Consider the following 16,015-nt stretch of genomic DNA (forward strand, 5'->3'; position numbering starts at 1 on the left):
TTGGATAGTCGGAAAACATATGCAAACTTTGTGAGTATACTCGTATTTCCCCCTTTTTACTTTTACCACTTTTGGGGTGTAACATGTTTACTTATCAAAAACTTACACATGAACATTTTGCTTAAACACATGAACATTCCTATAACATGCTTGTATGCGTGATGGCTTGATACTTTAAACTTGGGTGATTCTTATGTGTTGAACTTATCATTAACTTCGTACGAGCCTAACCGTGACATATGTAGCGCTATAGGATTGACGACCCGCCCGTAGACTTGAGGTTATGTCATGAGCATGTTGCGTCTCTTTTGGTTTGATATGTTAGACACATGCCATATTTAAATGTTTATCTTGAATCACATGCTTGCTATGAGGAATTGTTTAAAACTTATCTTTTGTTGTGTACGTACCAAACTTGTATACTCGCCTTTGCTTTTGCATTGAATTGTATTTTAAACATGTTACAGGTTGATGATGACGATGCTATGAAAAGAAGTAGCGTTGATGCCTAGATACACATATAGACGTTTAGGTTTAATATGTCGTATCAATTTTGCTTGTGTTATCACGTATTTCTTTTGAAGTTGTTGTTACTTGAGTTTATGTAATGTTGACAATTGAAAGTTATGAAATGAAATGGGAATTATTTAATTATCGTCACAAATAGTGTTATGATGTCTCGAGCAATCTTCACACTTCGTCTCATCCCGATGTTTCCGCCATTGGTTGGGGTGTGACAGATTGGTATCAGAGCCATAACTATAGGGAATTAGGAAAAGTAGGAATGCTTTAACCTAGTCTATAGTTCTAGAGCTTTATTCGTATGTTTTACTTGAAATTACTAGCATGCTATCTTATTTGCTTTTATTTATTCTCTTTTGATCTTGTAAGCATATGTGTCACTTGTGGGTTAACACTTAACATGCTATACTTGATTTTATTATGCGTTAATACTTGTTTCTTCATTTTATCCTTTATGCGTGTTCTTGACATACTTTTTATGCGTTACTATTCGTTTCATCATTTCACTTTTATTGTGATGTTCTTGACATGTTATACTTGTTTGTTTAATCTTTAATATACACTTTTCCTCACGTGTTTTACTCGATTATTCTAAATCCGACAACACACATATTACACAAACGAGACGAGTTCACCAAAATAGGCGTGAAACCCATAATTTGGTGAACAACTCTCAATCCATCCACTTTCCTTTTCTTTTTACACGAAATTCACCATCAAGTTAGGAGTGAAATCCTCACCTTGATGGAGAAGTTCAAATTTCAAATTCTAGTGGACCCTCGTCAAAGTGTTGAAATTAAATTTTGACCCGACGAGTACCAACCACACTTAGGATACGAAATCGTCAAGTTAGGGGTGAAACCCGCACCTTGTCGACTAGTTCCACTCCTTGATTTTTTTCATAAATCCCGCCAAGTCTCGAAATTTCGATTGATTTGGAACATGTAGTAACCGGAAGGGTAATACCGTTAACCGACTTGTCGGCGAGAGTATTTTACCTATTAGGCCAAAGCATGCTCCTCAAATTCAAAAGACTTTTCGACCACTTTGGTTAGTCAAAGTTCCGTTTGGAACACTCCAAACTTTGGTCAAACATGTGTTTCTATTATTTATTTATACGATGCAATCTTTCAAACTCGAGTTTACTTTCGATTTCTCTTTTCACACACACAACATATTGAACCTTTTCCATACATTTATACATATGCATGATTTCATATAATTTAAATTCGTTTTCCTTGTAACGACAAGTGGCGAAATATCATCGAGACGGGAGTGACTTCCTTACCTTGACGATTAGCTCCACTCCATTTTCCTTAAAACGACCTCACCAACGAGTTAGGGGTGATTCCCTTACTTAGGTGACCGTTACCAAAACTTCTCTTTCGAAACATCTTATTATGCAAACTCGATCATACTTTATACCCAAATTGTTTAATGTTATTTAAAAATACCCACTCATACAGATTTCGAAATACATTGTTTTATCAAACGTACTTTTTATTCTACAATCTATTTTCACTCAACTCATATACGCGAAATTCATAATCATGTCTTAAAACGTTTTATTGCTCGAACTTCAAAACCTTACGAAATGCTACCTATCAATTTAATCGGTTCAATGAAACTCTTGCCCATGAACTTCATATTCGACTTAATCACTAAAACACGCCCACCTTCTACTTTTAATCAAAATCCAACCAACCTTTCCCGAATACTTATAAGATCTTATAGAAGTTATATGATTGTTTTACCAAATACCCTTTCCAACACCAACAAATCAATTGTTATTTTATTTTTATTTCTAAGTCCTTTTGCTAAGTTTCCCTTCTAAAGATCCTAGTTTTCACAAGGACCTCCTAAATTCATAATTTCTTATTTGATGAAACGAACTTACTTTTTAACGAAAACCTTTTTCCTACACCAATTTACAAAACACGCGGGCAAGAAGTCTTCATGGGAACCGACAATCTTTGACTTACATGAATTTTTTTTTTTTTTTTTTTTAACAAAAGTAGCATTTCAATCATTACAAAAATACATTATGCTTAACCAATTAGTACTTTATATCCTCTTACATACACAACTATATTCTACCCTTTCAACCAAGGTCAACCTAATTTTGATTCGATAAACTCAATGTTTCATTTAAACAACTATACATGCATATCATCGTACACATTTTGGTCGATACCTCGCGATAACATCATTTATATCATTCGTATTTACATACTCGACCTTTTGAATGTTTTATACACTTAGATCCGTGGTGTCCCAACAAACACTATTTACGCAATATTTATTTTTCATACCTACACCTATGTTCATACGTCTTATGCTTGTACTTATACGCATACTACTTATACGTTTTACGCTTCTACTTGTACACATACTACTTACACGTTTTATGTTTATGCTCATACATACATGCGTATTCATACTTAAACTTATGCTCATACTTTCATCCTTACTCATGATTCATACATTCGTACCTATACGCGAGCGCAACCCGAGGGATTCGCTTGCGTGGGTCCCACACATACTTAAACATGGACTTGCTTATATACTACATTCTTGTACGTACACATTCTAAATTTTTTTATGTATACCCCGATTCATACACAACTAGTACAAGCTATGCGGATCATGCGACTATCAAAATAATCACGGGTGCACACGGGATTATAGTGATAGGCGTATGAGAACCATAGAGTGTGCTACTGCGTATGGTAATACACGGAACGTAACATGACACCGAAGACGAAACGGTAGGGGTGAGCAAAAGGAAAAACCCGACCCTACCCGACCATTACCCGACCCGACCCGAGAACCGATCAAACACAAAATACAGAACCGATTCACTACCCTAAATATAGGGTCGGTTCCGGTCCATAGGTCAAAGTCGGGTTTCACCATGAAAAGAACCGAGAACCGACCCGACCCGACCCGATTTTATATGAAAAATTGGAACCGATCTAAATACCTAGGTACTTGGGTTCGGGTCGGGTTGGGTATATTTTCGGTTCGGTTCTCGGTTATTTTCGGTCCGGACCTAAACTTGCTCACCCCTACGAAACGGACGTAACATGGTCAAAACATGGTGGATACGCCGCTGGTACTTCCTATATATAAGTGTTTTCACCATGTTACCAAACTTTCGTAAAACGTGCCATGAGAAATTCAGTGTTTTAAAGACCTTTTGGACCTAATACAAGCTTTAAACAACTCACAAACGCATCATATCCGATTATCCATGCCGAGACTTCATCTTTAACACGCTACTTTCGTCTATCTAATACTTATATCATTCATATACTTGCATTCATTTAGTGTCAATTGTTCACCCCATACTCCTATTATTCTCCATTATCCTTTCTTTCATATGAACCCCGTTCACATTCAAACTTATTTAAACTCCTTTGCCTATGCGCACGCATACCCGTTTTACCTATGCTTAAATGCCTCAACCCATTTTAGTCAAACAAATTCCTATCCTATCGTTCTTCAAAATTTCATACTTTTCTAAACGTTTCAAAACTCCCAAGTCTCGATTCTTTTAGCCAAAATGCTTTTTCTCCAAGGTCTTCCTCTTGAATAAATTTCTGGACGAAATTTCCTAAAGGAGGGGAGACTGTAACGCCCTGCTTTTTCATACTTTCCATAATAAGAAAGCTCGCCTTGTAATGCTATTTTTGGAAATCTTGTATTATTGTAGTCATCTTTTCGTTGTAAAATCCGAGACTTGGATCATAAATAAAATTCGTATTTCTTTAAATTCACCATCTAAATATTCATACATGTTCATACGTTCGAATTCATTGTACATTGAATCCTTATTTGTAATTCATACTTATACTTATTCACGATGCATGTCCATGCTTGTCCTTATATTGTTGATACCTAAAAACCCCTAATAATATGCTTATTTATACAACGGTTAATCATCTAATATGTGACATATACTTGTCACTTACAAACATGTTACATACTTGTACATTACACTTTTTACCTAGTTAAATCATGTTTTATTTCATATTTCACCTTGTTACAAGTTAGGGGAAACATTGTTGCATATTATTACACAACTTAATTAACAAAATTACTCATTATAATGTTTTAAAAAAATAAAAAAAAATAAAGAAATATGGCAGCCCCAATTCAGCAAAATTCAGCCCCATATAGTTGGGTTTTGTGGGCTAGTTTCAAGGTGTAACCCCTTCTAAACACTTCCAAAGCCCAACCCATTGAAACCCTAATACTTCCCCCTATAAATACCACTTATAACCAGCCTCCCTACCACTTTTGCAACACTAAAAACTCTCAAAACATCCTCCAAACCGTAGCTGAAAGCAAAGGTTCGAGCAGATTGACACCCCTTCACGAAAATGAGCATAACTCACTCAATTCTTATCCGATTCACTTGATTCTTTTTCCTACTTGCTTGGATAATCATGGGGTTCGATTCCTAGACTTCTCCTTGGAGAAATCAGATCTGGAAATGCCCCGAAATAGTCCATAAACTTTCTGTTTGATTTTTATGTTCTTCAAAACTTGTTTAAACCTATGCAACTTGTGTCTAACACATCTCATGCCTATGTCCTAATGCTTACAACCTATCCCATGGTTGGTTAAGCTTAAAAACAAGGTTGAGACATTTGAAATCAGAGGATTAAACCTCATAAACTTGGTGTTTTGTCTAGGGTTTCAACCCACAAATCATGTCAAACATAGTCTTTGATACATGAGTGATTATGAAACAACTTGGGTTGTCCAAACATACAATCCTCACATGATTTGATGATTTCTATTAGTTAGTTTACTTTACATACATGTAAAGACCTTAGTTCATGACCCTCCTTGGTTGTTTTTACATCAAGTGTAGTGGTGAACATCAAAGGGGTACCTAAATGGAAGCCTTGTCTTCCTACCCCATCCATGACACCCATGACTCAACTTGAGGTACCTAAATGAAGATGTAATCTTCTACCTCTTACTTGAATACTTGAACATTTGGACTTAATAATATGTGTATATTATACAACCTAAATACTATCTATGTACACTCGAATCATTGATGTTGAAATCATATTCATTTGTCAAAGTAGTAGGTTATCATCTAAGGACCTAAACCTTGTTATGATTCTTATGGGTGTTCAACTCATGAAATCATTATAACCCTTGTGGTTACCAAGTGTCATACAAGTGTTATGTGTGAAGATGAATATTTTGATATAATATTTTCATGTCACTTTCATTCCGAATCTCGACTCTAAACATGCTTGAACTTAAATCTTTACGCATTCAACCTTACAACCTCGTCAACTTTGTCACATTGGATAGTCGGAAAACATATGCAAACTTTGTGAGTATACTCGTATTTCCCCCTTTTTACTTTTACCACTTTTGGGGTGTAACATGTTTATTTATCAAAAACTTACACATGAACATTTTGCTTAAACACATGAACATTCCTATAACATGCTTGTATGCGTGATGGCTTGATACTTTAAACTTGGGTGATTCTTATGTGTTGAACTTATCATTAACTTCGTACGAGCCTAACCGTGACATATGTAGCGCTATAGGATTGACGACCCGCCCGTAGACTTGAGGTTATGTCATGAGCATGTTGCGTCTCTTTTGGTTTGATATGTTAGACACATGCCATATTTAAATGTTTATCTTGAATCACATGCTTGCTATGAGGAATTGTTTAAAACTTATCTTTTGTTGTGTACGTACCAAACTTGTATACTCGCCTTTGCTTTTGCATTGAATTGTATTTTAAACATGTTACAGGTTGATGATAACGATGCTATGAAAAGAAGTAGCGTTGATGCCTAGATACACATATAGACGTTTAGGTTTAATATGTCGTATCAATTTTGCTTATGTTATCACGTATTTCTTTTGAAGTTGTTGTTACTTGAGTTTATGTAATGTTGACAATTGAAAGTTATGAAATGAAATGGGAATTATTTAATTATCATCACAAATAGTGTTATGATGTCTCGAGCAATCTTCACACTTCGTCTCATCCCGATGTTTCCGCCATTGGTTGGGGTGTGACAGTTGGATCATTATTTATTTTATATCCAAGGTAAAATTATGTTTACGATCAATATACATAACTTCAGGATGTCAAAGAGAAGCACTCAGTTACTCTTTTATAGCTCAATATCATCATGATGTAATAAAGTATTTACGTATTAAAGTATATTTTTTTTTTTTTTTTTTTAGCCACCCGTGTATTACACGGGGACTTAGACTAGTTGGAGATATATATTAATATTATTATGGTGGGCACTGGGCTACATATTAATTGAGTTGGGGACGTGCAAAGAAAATTCCATATACATCTTGAGGGATTTCTAATTAATTTGGACAACATCATAGGCCGCAAAAGACTTGGTCCCTGCCATGCATTTCGAGATCAGTTGGGGATTGTTTTTTTTTTCTTGGGCTTGAAAAACAAATTAGTGGACACTAAAAACAAAAACCCTAAGGCTAGAGGGTATGGTGATGGTCCTTCAAGAGAAGATGATCCGCCACGTAGGCGCCACGTCATAGTCCTTCCAAGGATGGTCCATCCCACAAAACTAGAGGGTATGGAGGATGGTCCTAGATGATCCTACCCCACCACTTTTATATTTTTTATTTATTTAATCTTCTACTTTTTTTACAGATATTTAGAATAAAAAATATATTGTACATAGATTTTAGATGAAAAGCCCAATTGTTTTCCGGGCCTGAAAACGGGACCTGCCCATTTATAAATAAAAAACACTATATAACCCACACTACTAGAGGGGCCTGATTGTAATTTTGGCTGGTTTTTCATGTTTCCAAAGATAGTATGAGGGGCTTAGTGTAACATGGAGATATTTTTGGTATACAAGAGAAGTTCATCTTCTAGGGTTTCATTTCTCCTCTTTGCAGACTTCACCCACACATTTGTTCTCTTTGGTAAATCGCAAACCTTCTGATTTTTTTTTATTATTAACGGTCAAAAAGTGAAGGGGGCCCACCATATTTGGTTCGTCGCAAACGGCGACATCTCGACGATGAGGACGATGACGGAGGGGGCGGCGTGGACGGCGACATCTCGACGATGAGGACCAAAAGTTTACAGGTGGTGTCCTTAACCTTCCAAAATCTTGCACGTTTTGTCCTTTAGGTCAAACCTAGTTAGAAATCTCAGTTAATTCTTCATGTGCAGGGGCGGACATACATATAGCCCAAGGTGGGCGGGCGCACCCCCGGGAAAACAAATTTTAGTGCTATTTTCCGTTGAAAATCCCGTCTGCACCCCTTGGATTTTTTCGTCCGCACCCCTTGAATTTTTTCATCCGCACCCCTTGGAATTTTTCGTCCACACACCTTAGGTAAAAAATGTTTTCGATTTATATTTTAAATTTTTTTAGTAAACTCTAATTAAAAAAACTACCTAAATTATATAAACTTATACTACCCAACTTAACCCAAATACCCAATACCTTAACCCACTATTTCATTAAACGTAATTAGCCCACTAATTACTAGCCCATTAACCAAACTCAACCTAAGTTCAAACTATAATAATTAAAATAAGCCCAATAGTCCCTTAGAATTCATCCCGCCCTCCCTCTCTTGGGTCGTCTCCTACCAGCGATCATCGACCACAACAGCAACCACAACAGCACGTCATCAGCAGCCGCGAACCACCGCCGTCTGACACCAAAGGGTAACAAAATTCTTAAATAGGTTTGAAATTTCATGTGTTTTGACGTTGTTTATGGTTGTTTAGATGATTTTTAGGGTGATTATGTTGTTTAGATGATTTTTGGGGTGATTACACATGATTTCTAGGGTTGAAAATTAAAATTGAAACATTATTTTATGGAGCGATAAACTTATGCATCAATTTGTTTGTGATAGGAACCATGAGTAGGGACGTTATGGCGCAATTTCTTGTGTTTTACATGACCCGACCCGAACCGACCCGATACGAACCGATTTTTTTACTTATACACCTAGGGGCCTAAAATTTTTAAAAATGTTTCGCACCCCCATGGAAAAATTCCTGGGTCCGCCACTGGTCATGTGCAATGCACATGAGGGTACAATGGTCTTTTTCCCTCTTAACCCTTTTTATTTTCCAATTTATAACCCTCACCAACCCCTCAATTCACCTTTATAAAAAATCCAGCATACTAGGTTCTTGACGCCATTGCTTCTCTTGTCCTTCACCCATCTTGATATGTTGGTTTCTCCATTATACCCTCCCTCAGCCGATTTTCCCTCTTTTTTAGTTGAATGCTGATGCCAAATCCCCCATACAAAGAAGAGATTCCGATCAATACTGATTATATTTTCCCTCTTCAACAACAGAACATCGATTCCTCTGCAACCCTATTTGCAATTCGCTCGCTCGGATTTTCGTCATCAAATATGCAATTAGGTAAGCAATTGATTGATAATCTAACTTTGTTTTCAATTAATTGGATTATAGTAGAATGTTCATCTTTGAAACTCCAATTTGCAGTTTCATTTGTTTTCTTTCAACATTCGGTGTTGATTGGTATGTGTGTTTTTATGGAATTGCTAATTGAATGAATGATGAACTCACAAGAATCTGTTTTTTTTTTACCTGCTCGATTGCTTCCTGATCTTCAAGGTAAGCTTCAGCACCACGATCAAGAGGAGCAATGGCGTTAAGAAGCCCGAGAAAAAAGAAACATTGGCTCTCCATTTTAAGATGGGTGATTGTGTTAGTATGCTGCTGCCCGCCGGTGGTGGGTTTCGTCGGAAAACTTACACCGGAGAGGAAGGAGTGAGGGTGGAAGAGTTGAGGGAGGCGGTGAGGGGTGGTGGTTACGGTGGTTGAGGGAGTGGATAACGATGAATTGAGGGGTTGGTGAGGGTTATAAATGGGGAAATGGAAGTGGTTAAGAGGGAAAAAGACCATTGTACCCTCATGTGCATTACACATGACAAGAATTAACTGAGATTTCTAACCAGGTTTGGTCTAAAGGACAAAACGTGTAAGATTTTAGAAGGTTAAAGACACCGCCAGCAAACTTTTAACCAAAAAATCAACGTCTACAATTTGATCTAAACATAAAAGACAAAACTTGTAATTTACTCTAGATTATCATTAGTTAAATAACCTTTTAAACTTCCCGCACATCATTCTTTCATATAAATCCCTAAATCTCTTAATTGTTCATTCGTCTTCCCCATGCAAATCATCTAGGGTTTACTCTCAACCAACCAGAGGGTGTCGCACTTACTCAGACCACCGTCGCACTTTTCCACCGGAGACACCACCGATCTCTTACAGACCCCGTCGCAGCCATGGTACCGTCATCTTTCTATTCTCGATATTCGTTTTTTCCTGTTACACTCATCTGTTAGTTGTTTGAATCATCTTGTGCTCTTATTACTATGGTTTGGATCTATGTTAATGAACTTTATGTTTATCATTATTATGTGTTAAACACAGCACAATAGCTACAGTGTTTTCTTTTATCTTTTCTTACTTTTTTTCCTTTTCTATTTTGTCTTTTTTAGGTTTTTGTTTTTTCTTTTTTAGGTTTTAATCGCAGCCGTTATTGTACAGGTAATGAAACTAACCGGGTGATACCGACTGAACAATGTCGATACTGCCATATTGGTATCGGTATTTGTTTTTATTTATTGTTCGGTCGGTATCACCCGGTTTGTGTCATTACCTTTACAATAACTGCTGCGATTAAAACCTAAAAAAGAAAAAAAAACCCTAAAAAAGACAAAATAGAAAAGGAAAAAAGTAAGAAAAGACAAAAGAAAACACTGTAGCTATTGTGCTGTGTTTTAGTACATATTTATAACTATAATTATAATTATATTTATAATTTGGTGACTGTATTATAATTATATTTGTAAAAAGCACTTGTATATTCATTAAGTTATAGGTTATAGTTGATTTTGTTGGTTTGAAATTTTGATGATGTATGTATGGTTGATACCAGGACACTGAAAGGGATAGCAAGAAGGGAACACCTGACCGCCACCATACCAAAATGAGAATGCCCAGACCTGATGATTTCTTATTCTGGGGGAAGCGGAAAAATCAAAACATGTCGGTTAAGGATGCTGGTGTCATTTCTTATGCATTGTCCAGCATGCAGAAGTTTACCAATGATGGGAGTTTTATGCAACAGTTTAAGTCTCAGCAGCAGCAGCAAGAAAAGCAAAATGATGACTCATGTACAGATCGTAACACGCACATAATGCCTGATGTATCCAAATCTAAAGAGCCGTTATCAAGTACAGCAGACGTAAAGCCTGCACTCAGTGCAAATCAGTTGGCTGCTAAAGCTATGCAGCTGCGTTTGAAAGGAAAGCATGATGAAGCTGACAAACTTCTGGTTAGTTTTCCGGTCGCTCCTGTCCAGCTGTCCTACTCTTATTTGCTTTTTAAATTTTAGTTGCAAGCAAGCAAAAAGTTTTGGTAAATTCGTTTTTTTGGAAAGAAACAAACTGAAAAACATGGTGTTTGAAAATTTGCGTACTCACAATCTAGTGAAACAGATCAATGACAAACTTGATTAACACCATGAACCGACCTCCTTGATCTTAATTTAAAAGAGATGAACATAGGCACATTGTTTGCAAGTAAACATTAAGGTTGCTGTTAAGTTTAGTCACTGTTGTCAATAGCGAATATAGCGTTTGCTATCACCATAGTTGTCGATAGCGAATAGCGACAGATAGCGACAAGGCACCTATAGGCTACGTAGTGAATAGCGACAAATAGTGGTCGCTATTTTATAAATAGCGATTACACTAGAAAAAGACTTTTGAAAATACTAGCATTCCGAGCTCCCCAGGGGTTAGGGAGTCTTCCCCCAAGTTCGGAAACAGCGAAACTCCGCAGCTACAGACAAGACGGCTATAAGGACTCGCCCTTAAAAGAGGGGGAGGGGGTTCGGGGGAGGGGGAGATGAAATCTCACCACTCCAACCGGGAAATCCCTCCGAAAACTCCGGGCGGCTAACCTCTAGTGACTTTGTCCCAAGAGACAGCCTTGCCAAACGACCGATGGTTCTCCACATATATTTATATTACATCAAAATACTCTTGTATATATGTTATTTTACATGTATATTTAACAAAAACTAATAGTTAGTCACTGTTCATAGTGAAGCGACCATATCTCGCAACCTGATAATTAGCGACTCTATAGCGTGAATATAGCAGAATTTTAGTTTTTTATTTATTTTTTGCTTTAATATACAATAGCGATGCCCATTTGGGTTTTTTTTTAGTATAACTATTTATTATAAATAGCCTGTTTAGATTAAAAATATAGCGTATTTTGATAAATATGCCTATAAAATATTTCTAAATTTTTTTTCTAGTGTATAGCTAAACATGAAATAGCGGAAATAGCTCCTGCTATCGCTATCGTCTGCTATTTGCTATTGACAACTATGAGTTTAGTTGAGAATTATGAGGATGCATCAAAATATTCCAAAATCCATATATTAAATTTTAAGTTGTATTTGATATAAATAAAAAATATAGCAGTTGCGGAGATTATTGTTTATATCTTATTGTAAGAGTTCTGTATATAACTTTGTTAGAAGTTAAGACCTAAACTTTTATCTTGCACCGTGAAAATACTTTTGTAATTACTTTGTTATTTCAGAAATAATTTGTAATTACTTTGTTATTTCAGAAACGCAAAGCAGATACCACCAACAGAACGATTTCAGAGGGTGATGTAACCACAAGCAGGTAATTCTTTTCTCGAGCAACTGAAACTGGCTTGTATTTGCCATAGTTTTATCCCGAATCATTATATATGAAAAAAAAAACAAAGAATATTGTTTTGAAAATCTTTCTCTGCTTTGAGCGTCATATACTTGATTTTGTTGGTCAGTTGACATGGTTTCTTTTGCTGTATAGGTATATAATGCACGGCTTAAAAACACGTGAAAAGAAGAAAGAGGAAGACGCGGACATGCATGTAGCACGTTCAATAATGCAAAACAGAAAGTTTAGTATATCTGGTCAGGCGGATGATGAATATGATTATGATGACGGACCTAAGAAAAAGAAACGAGGTAAAGGCGACAATGGTGCTCCTAAGTCAACCGGAAATACCCGTTTTGAAAAAGGCATATTAACCCAGAAAGAACGCTGCAACTTTTGTTTTGAAAATCCTAAGAGGCCACGTCATCTAGTTGTAGCAATCGCCAATTTCACATATTTAATGTTACCTCCGTGGCAGCCTGTTGTACCAGGACATTGTTGCATATTGCCCATGCAGGTTAGTTTTTGTCACACTCAACTTTCTTATAGAGTAAAGTACACAGATGGTCCCTTTGGTTTACCAAAATTTGAATTTTGTGCCTAGCTTTTCAAAAGTACATGGATGGTCCCTGCGGTTTGTACTTTGTAACACATTTAGTCTCCACACAACAAATTAAAGGTCATAGCATGTCCAAGTTAGAGACTAAATGCATTACAAAGTGTAAACAACAGGGACCATTTGTGTACTTTTGGAAAAAAGCTGGGGACTAAGTACGATACAAAGTACAAACCACAGGGACCATTTGTGTACTTTTGGAAAGCTAGGGACCAAATTGAAAATTTTGGTAAACCAGAGGGACCATCTGTGTACTTTACTTTTTCTTTTATTTACACTCTGGATTAATGTTGAGTGGTATTGTAATTTTTTTTTTTATGTAGCATGAGTTGGCAACGAGAAGTGTGGATGATAACGTGTGGGACGAGATACGCAACTTCAAGAAGTGTCTTCTAATGATGTTTGCGAAACAAGAGAAGGAGGTCGTATTTCTTGAAACGGTGATGGGGCTCGCAAAGCAGAGCCGACATTGTATGATAGAATGCATACCTTTGCCTCCAGATGGTGGTAAACAGGCCGCTCTTTATTTTAAGAAGGTTTGTCCACTGTTTTCGTTTATTTCTGAAGTTACTTTCCTGAACATGGAATACGAGTACAAAGTGACATTATTATTAGCGTAAATTGCATTTTACGTCCTTTAAGTTTCAGCAAAATTTCAAACGTTGTCCTTTAACTAACGAAATTACAGCGAATGTCCTTTATGTTCTAATTTCTTTACAGGCGGTGTCCTTTCTCCCTAAAAAATTTCAAAAATAAAGGACAACCGCAATTAAAAATAAAGGACAACTGTTGTAAAGAAATTACAACATAAAGGACATATGTTGTAATTTCGTTAGTTAAAGGACAGTGCCTGAAATTTTGCCGAAACTTAAAGGACGTAAAATGCAATTTACCCTTATTATTAAATGTATTTTTTTATTCTAATTTTAAACCGGTTGGTGGGTAGACCTTTTGAGTCAAATGGGCTAAACAGGTCAACTTAAACATGTTAGATATGACAACCCAAAACCTGATTAATTTGCATACTGATGAAAGATTACAATAGTCTTTTGGATTTTTCATGAATGAACCAAAGAAGACAATGAGGATATTTGTTATTGTTTGCAGGCAATTGATGAAGCCGAAGATGAATGGAGCCAACACAATGCCAAGAAATTAATCGACACAAGTGTAAAAGGGTTGCGACACTCGATACCAGAAGACTTTCCATACTTCCATGTGGAGTTTGGTTTGAAGAAAGGGTTTGTTCACGTTATCGATGATGAATCGCAGTTCAAGAGCAATTTTGGTGTGAATGTTATAAGGGGTATGCTTCAGTTGCCTGCAGAAGACATGCACCGACGCAACAAATACGACTCTATCGACACCCAGAAAGAAGCTGTCGCGAATTTTACTCGAGATTGGGAGCCTTTTGACTGGACCAAGCAACTCGATTAGTATACATTCTATCTTATCTTGTTTCTTTATTACTTTACCATTATTGTATGTGCTTTCTGTTTGTAGACGAACAAGCAAATAATTTTCATCACTTGTTAACTAAACAGACGTTGATTGGAGACTTGGTTCGGCTGTCGGAATCTTCAAACCAAGGTATGACAAGTAAGGATCATCTCGGTTGGGATCTCTGGCCATGAACCCTGAGGTACTTCTCAACTCGCGAGCGAGGATTGGTTGGCGCTCGGTTTTCACTTTGATCAACTTATCTCGCGCCTAAAATGCGCATGTTTGCTCTCAGAGGTGATATAACAAATTTCAGTTATAAATGTTTTTAAACTGAAATGTAACATGTGGCTAATGGCTAACTCTATATGTCACCCTTTATCTTGATGGTTTAGATGTTGATAAACGACTTTAGATATGTATATAAATTAATTGATGCATATAACTACTTGCAGACCTTATATAATGTTTTCAACATGTGTGTAATACGTAAAGCTAGCCCTAAGTTATCACTCTTTGTTATTATGAAAGAGGATATCTAAATACCTCAAGGGTATGATTAACATGGCCTTTGGTATTCGAACACTCCGTATTTTGATCTTATGGTATTTTTAAAAGGCTATGTAGGATGTGCTCTCAATAGGATGTCCACAACAAGTTGTTGTCAACTGTAAGGTGGGAGGCTTCTCTCATGGCAAAGTAAGAAGTATACAATAGTATCAACCTCAAGTGTCGAAGTTGAGTACATTACCGGAGGGAGTTGCTATGCACAAATGTTATGGATGCATAATGAGCTAAGAGATATGGAATTGAGTTTTATAGTATCCCAATCATGGTGGACAACACAAGTGCAATCTCCATCATAAAGAACTATGTCCAACACTCCAAGACCAAACATATCTCCATCATAAAGAACTATGTTCCAACACTCCAAGACCAAACATATTGACATCATGTATGACTGTTGTAATAGATGTTGAACAAAGTGAAATTGAGTATCATTTTAGTCCTATTGATACCCATTTAGCAAACCTTTCACAAAGGCCTTTGACCCTACAAGTTAAATTTTTGTATTCAACACAAACTCATGTTCCTATTAATACTATATAAGTTGACGGAAGTAAGTCATGTTCCTGTTGGATATTATGTTCAATTGTCGATTAAAATTCAATGTTGCCGTCAAGGTACGACCCAAAGAGTTACACTTTGGGCAACGAACATTTAACGGTGTTTTAATCGTTAACCACCGGATCACGAAATAATAAGCGTAATAAAAGAAACAGGTAATTATTTAGAATAATTACGGAGAGCCGGATTAATATTATAATTAATTTGTTAATTATAATTAATATCAGATAATTGTTATAATTATAAGATAATTATGCAGAGTTGTAATTTGATTATTATTATTATCTAAGTTTAAAAATTAAGATATATGTATATCTTCAATTAAAAGACTTAGATAACTAATCTTCATATAGATATAAAAGAAACATGTATCTTGGAATTTGAGTTAGATCACAATTCATCTTCTGTTCGTTGGTTGATAAAGAAAATCCTAAACAAATAGGATTCCTTTTTTTTAGTCAAGATATGACTCTTAATTGAAGATATATGATATATAGTTTTATACGATTCTGTTCACGAAGTTTTTTT

The 16,015-nt window shown here is 36.2% G+C and overlaps 1 protein-coding gene and 1 long non-coding RNA gene across 6 annotated transcripts in view; both read left to right on the forward strand.

Moving 5' to 3' along the window:
- The first annotated feature begins 7,467 nt into the window (after positions 1-7,467).
- On the forward strand, positions 7,468-8,572 carry LOC118479858. The gene is made up of 3 exons (XR_004861064.1): positions 7,468-7,654; positions 7,742-8,245; positions 8,440-8,572. It is a non-coding gene; the product is annotated as an uncharacterized LOC118479858 (long non-coding RNA).
- Positions 8,573-8,728: 156 nt separating this feature from the next.
- LOC110878616 (40S ribosomal protein S4) overlaps positions 8,729-16,015 on the forward strand; it is a 36,745-nt gene continuing 29,458 nt past the window's right edge. The window contains exons 1-9 of one of the 5 annotated variants that reach the window (XR_002558108.2): positions 8,729-8,962; positions 9,758-9,861; positions 10,515-10,913; positions 12,227-12,285; positions 12,457-12,820; positions 13,243-13,455; positions 14,027-14,355; positions 14,464-14,656; positions 14,978-15,369. Coding sequence is in view for 3 of the 5 variants with exons in the window: in XM_035974665.1 (XP_035830558.1) it covers positions 8,818-8,962; positions 9,758-9,861; positions 10,515-10,913; positions 12,227-12,285; positions 12,457-12,820; positions 13,243-13,455; positions 14,027-14,355; position 14,464 (1,614 nt within the window). In the remaining 2 variants the exon portion in view is untranslated. Of the gene's footprint in view, positions 8,963-9,695; positions 9,862-10,514; positions 10,914-12,226; positions 12,286-12,456; positions 12,821-13,242; positions 13,456-14,026; positions 14,356-14,463; positions 14,872-14,977; positions 15,370-16,015 lie in introns of those variants that run through there. The other 4 variants (XR_002558109.2, XM_035974665.1, XM_022126951.2 and 1 more) reach the window with 4 other exon arrangements.

This window comes from Helianthus annuus, chromosome 6 (genome assembly GCF_002127325.2).
Source record: "Helianthus annuus cultivar XRQ/B chromosome 6, HanXRQr2.0-SUNRISE, whole genome shotgun sequence".
NCBI classification, from domain to species: domain Eukaryota; kingdom Viridiplantae; phylum Streptophyta; class Magnoliopsida; order Asterales; family Asteraceae; genus Helianthus; species Helianthus annuus.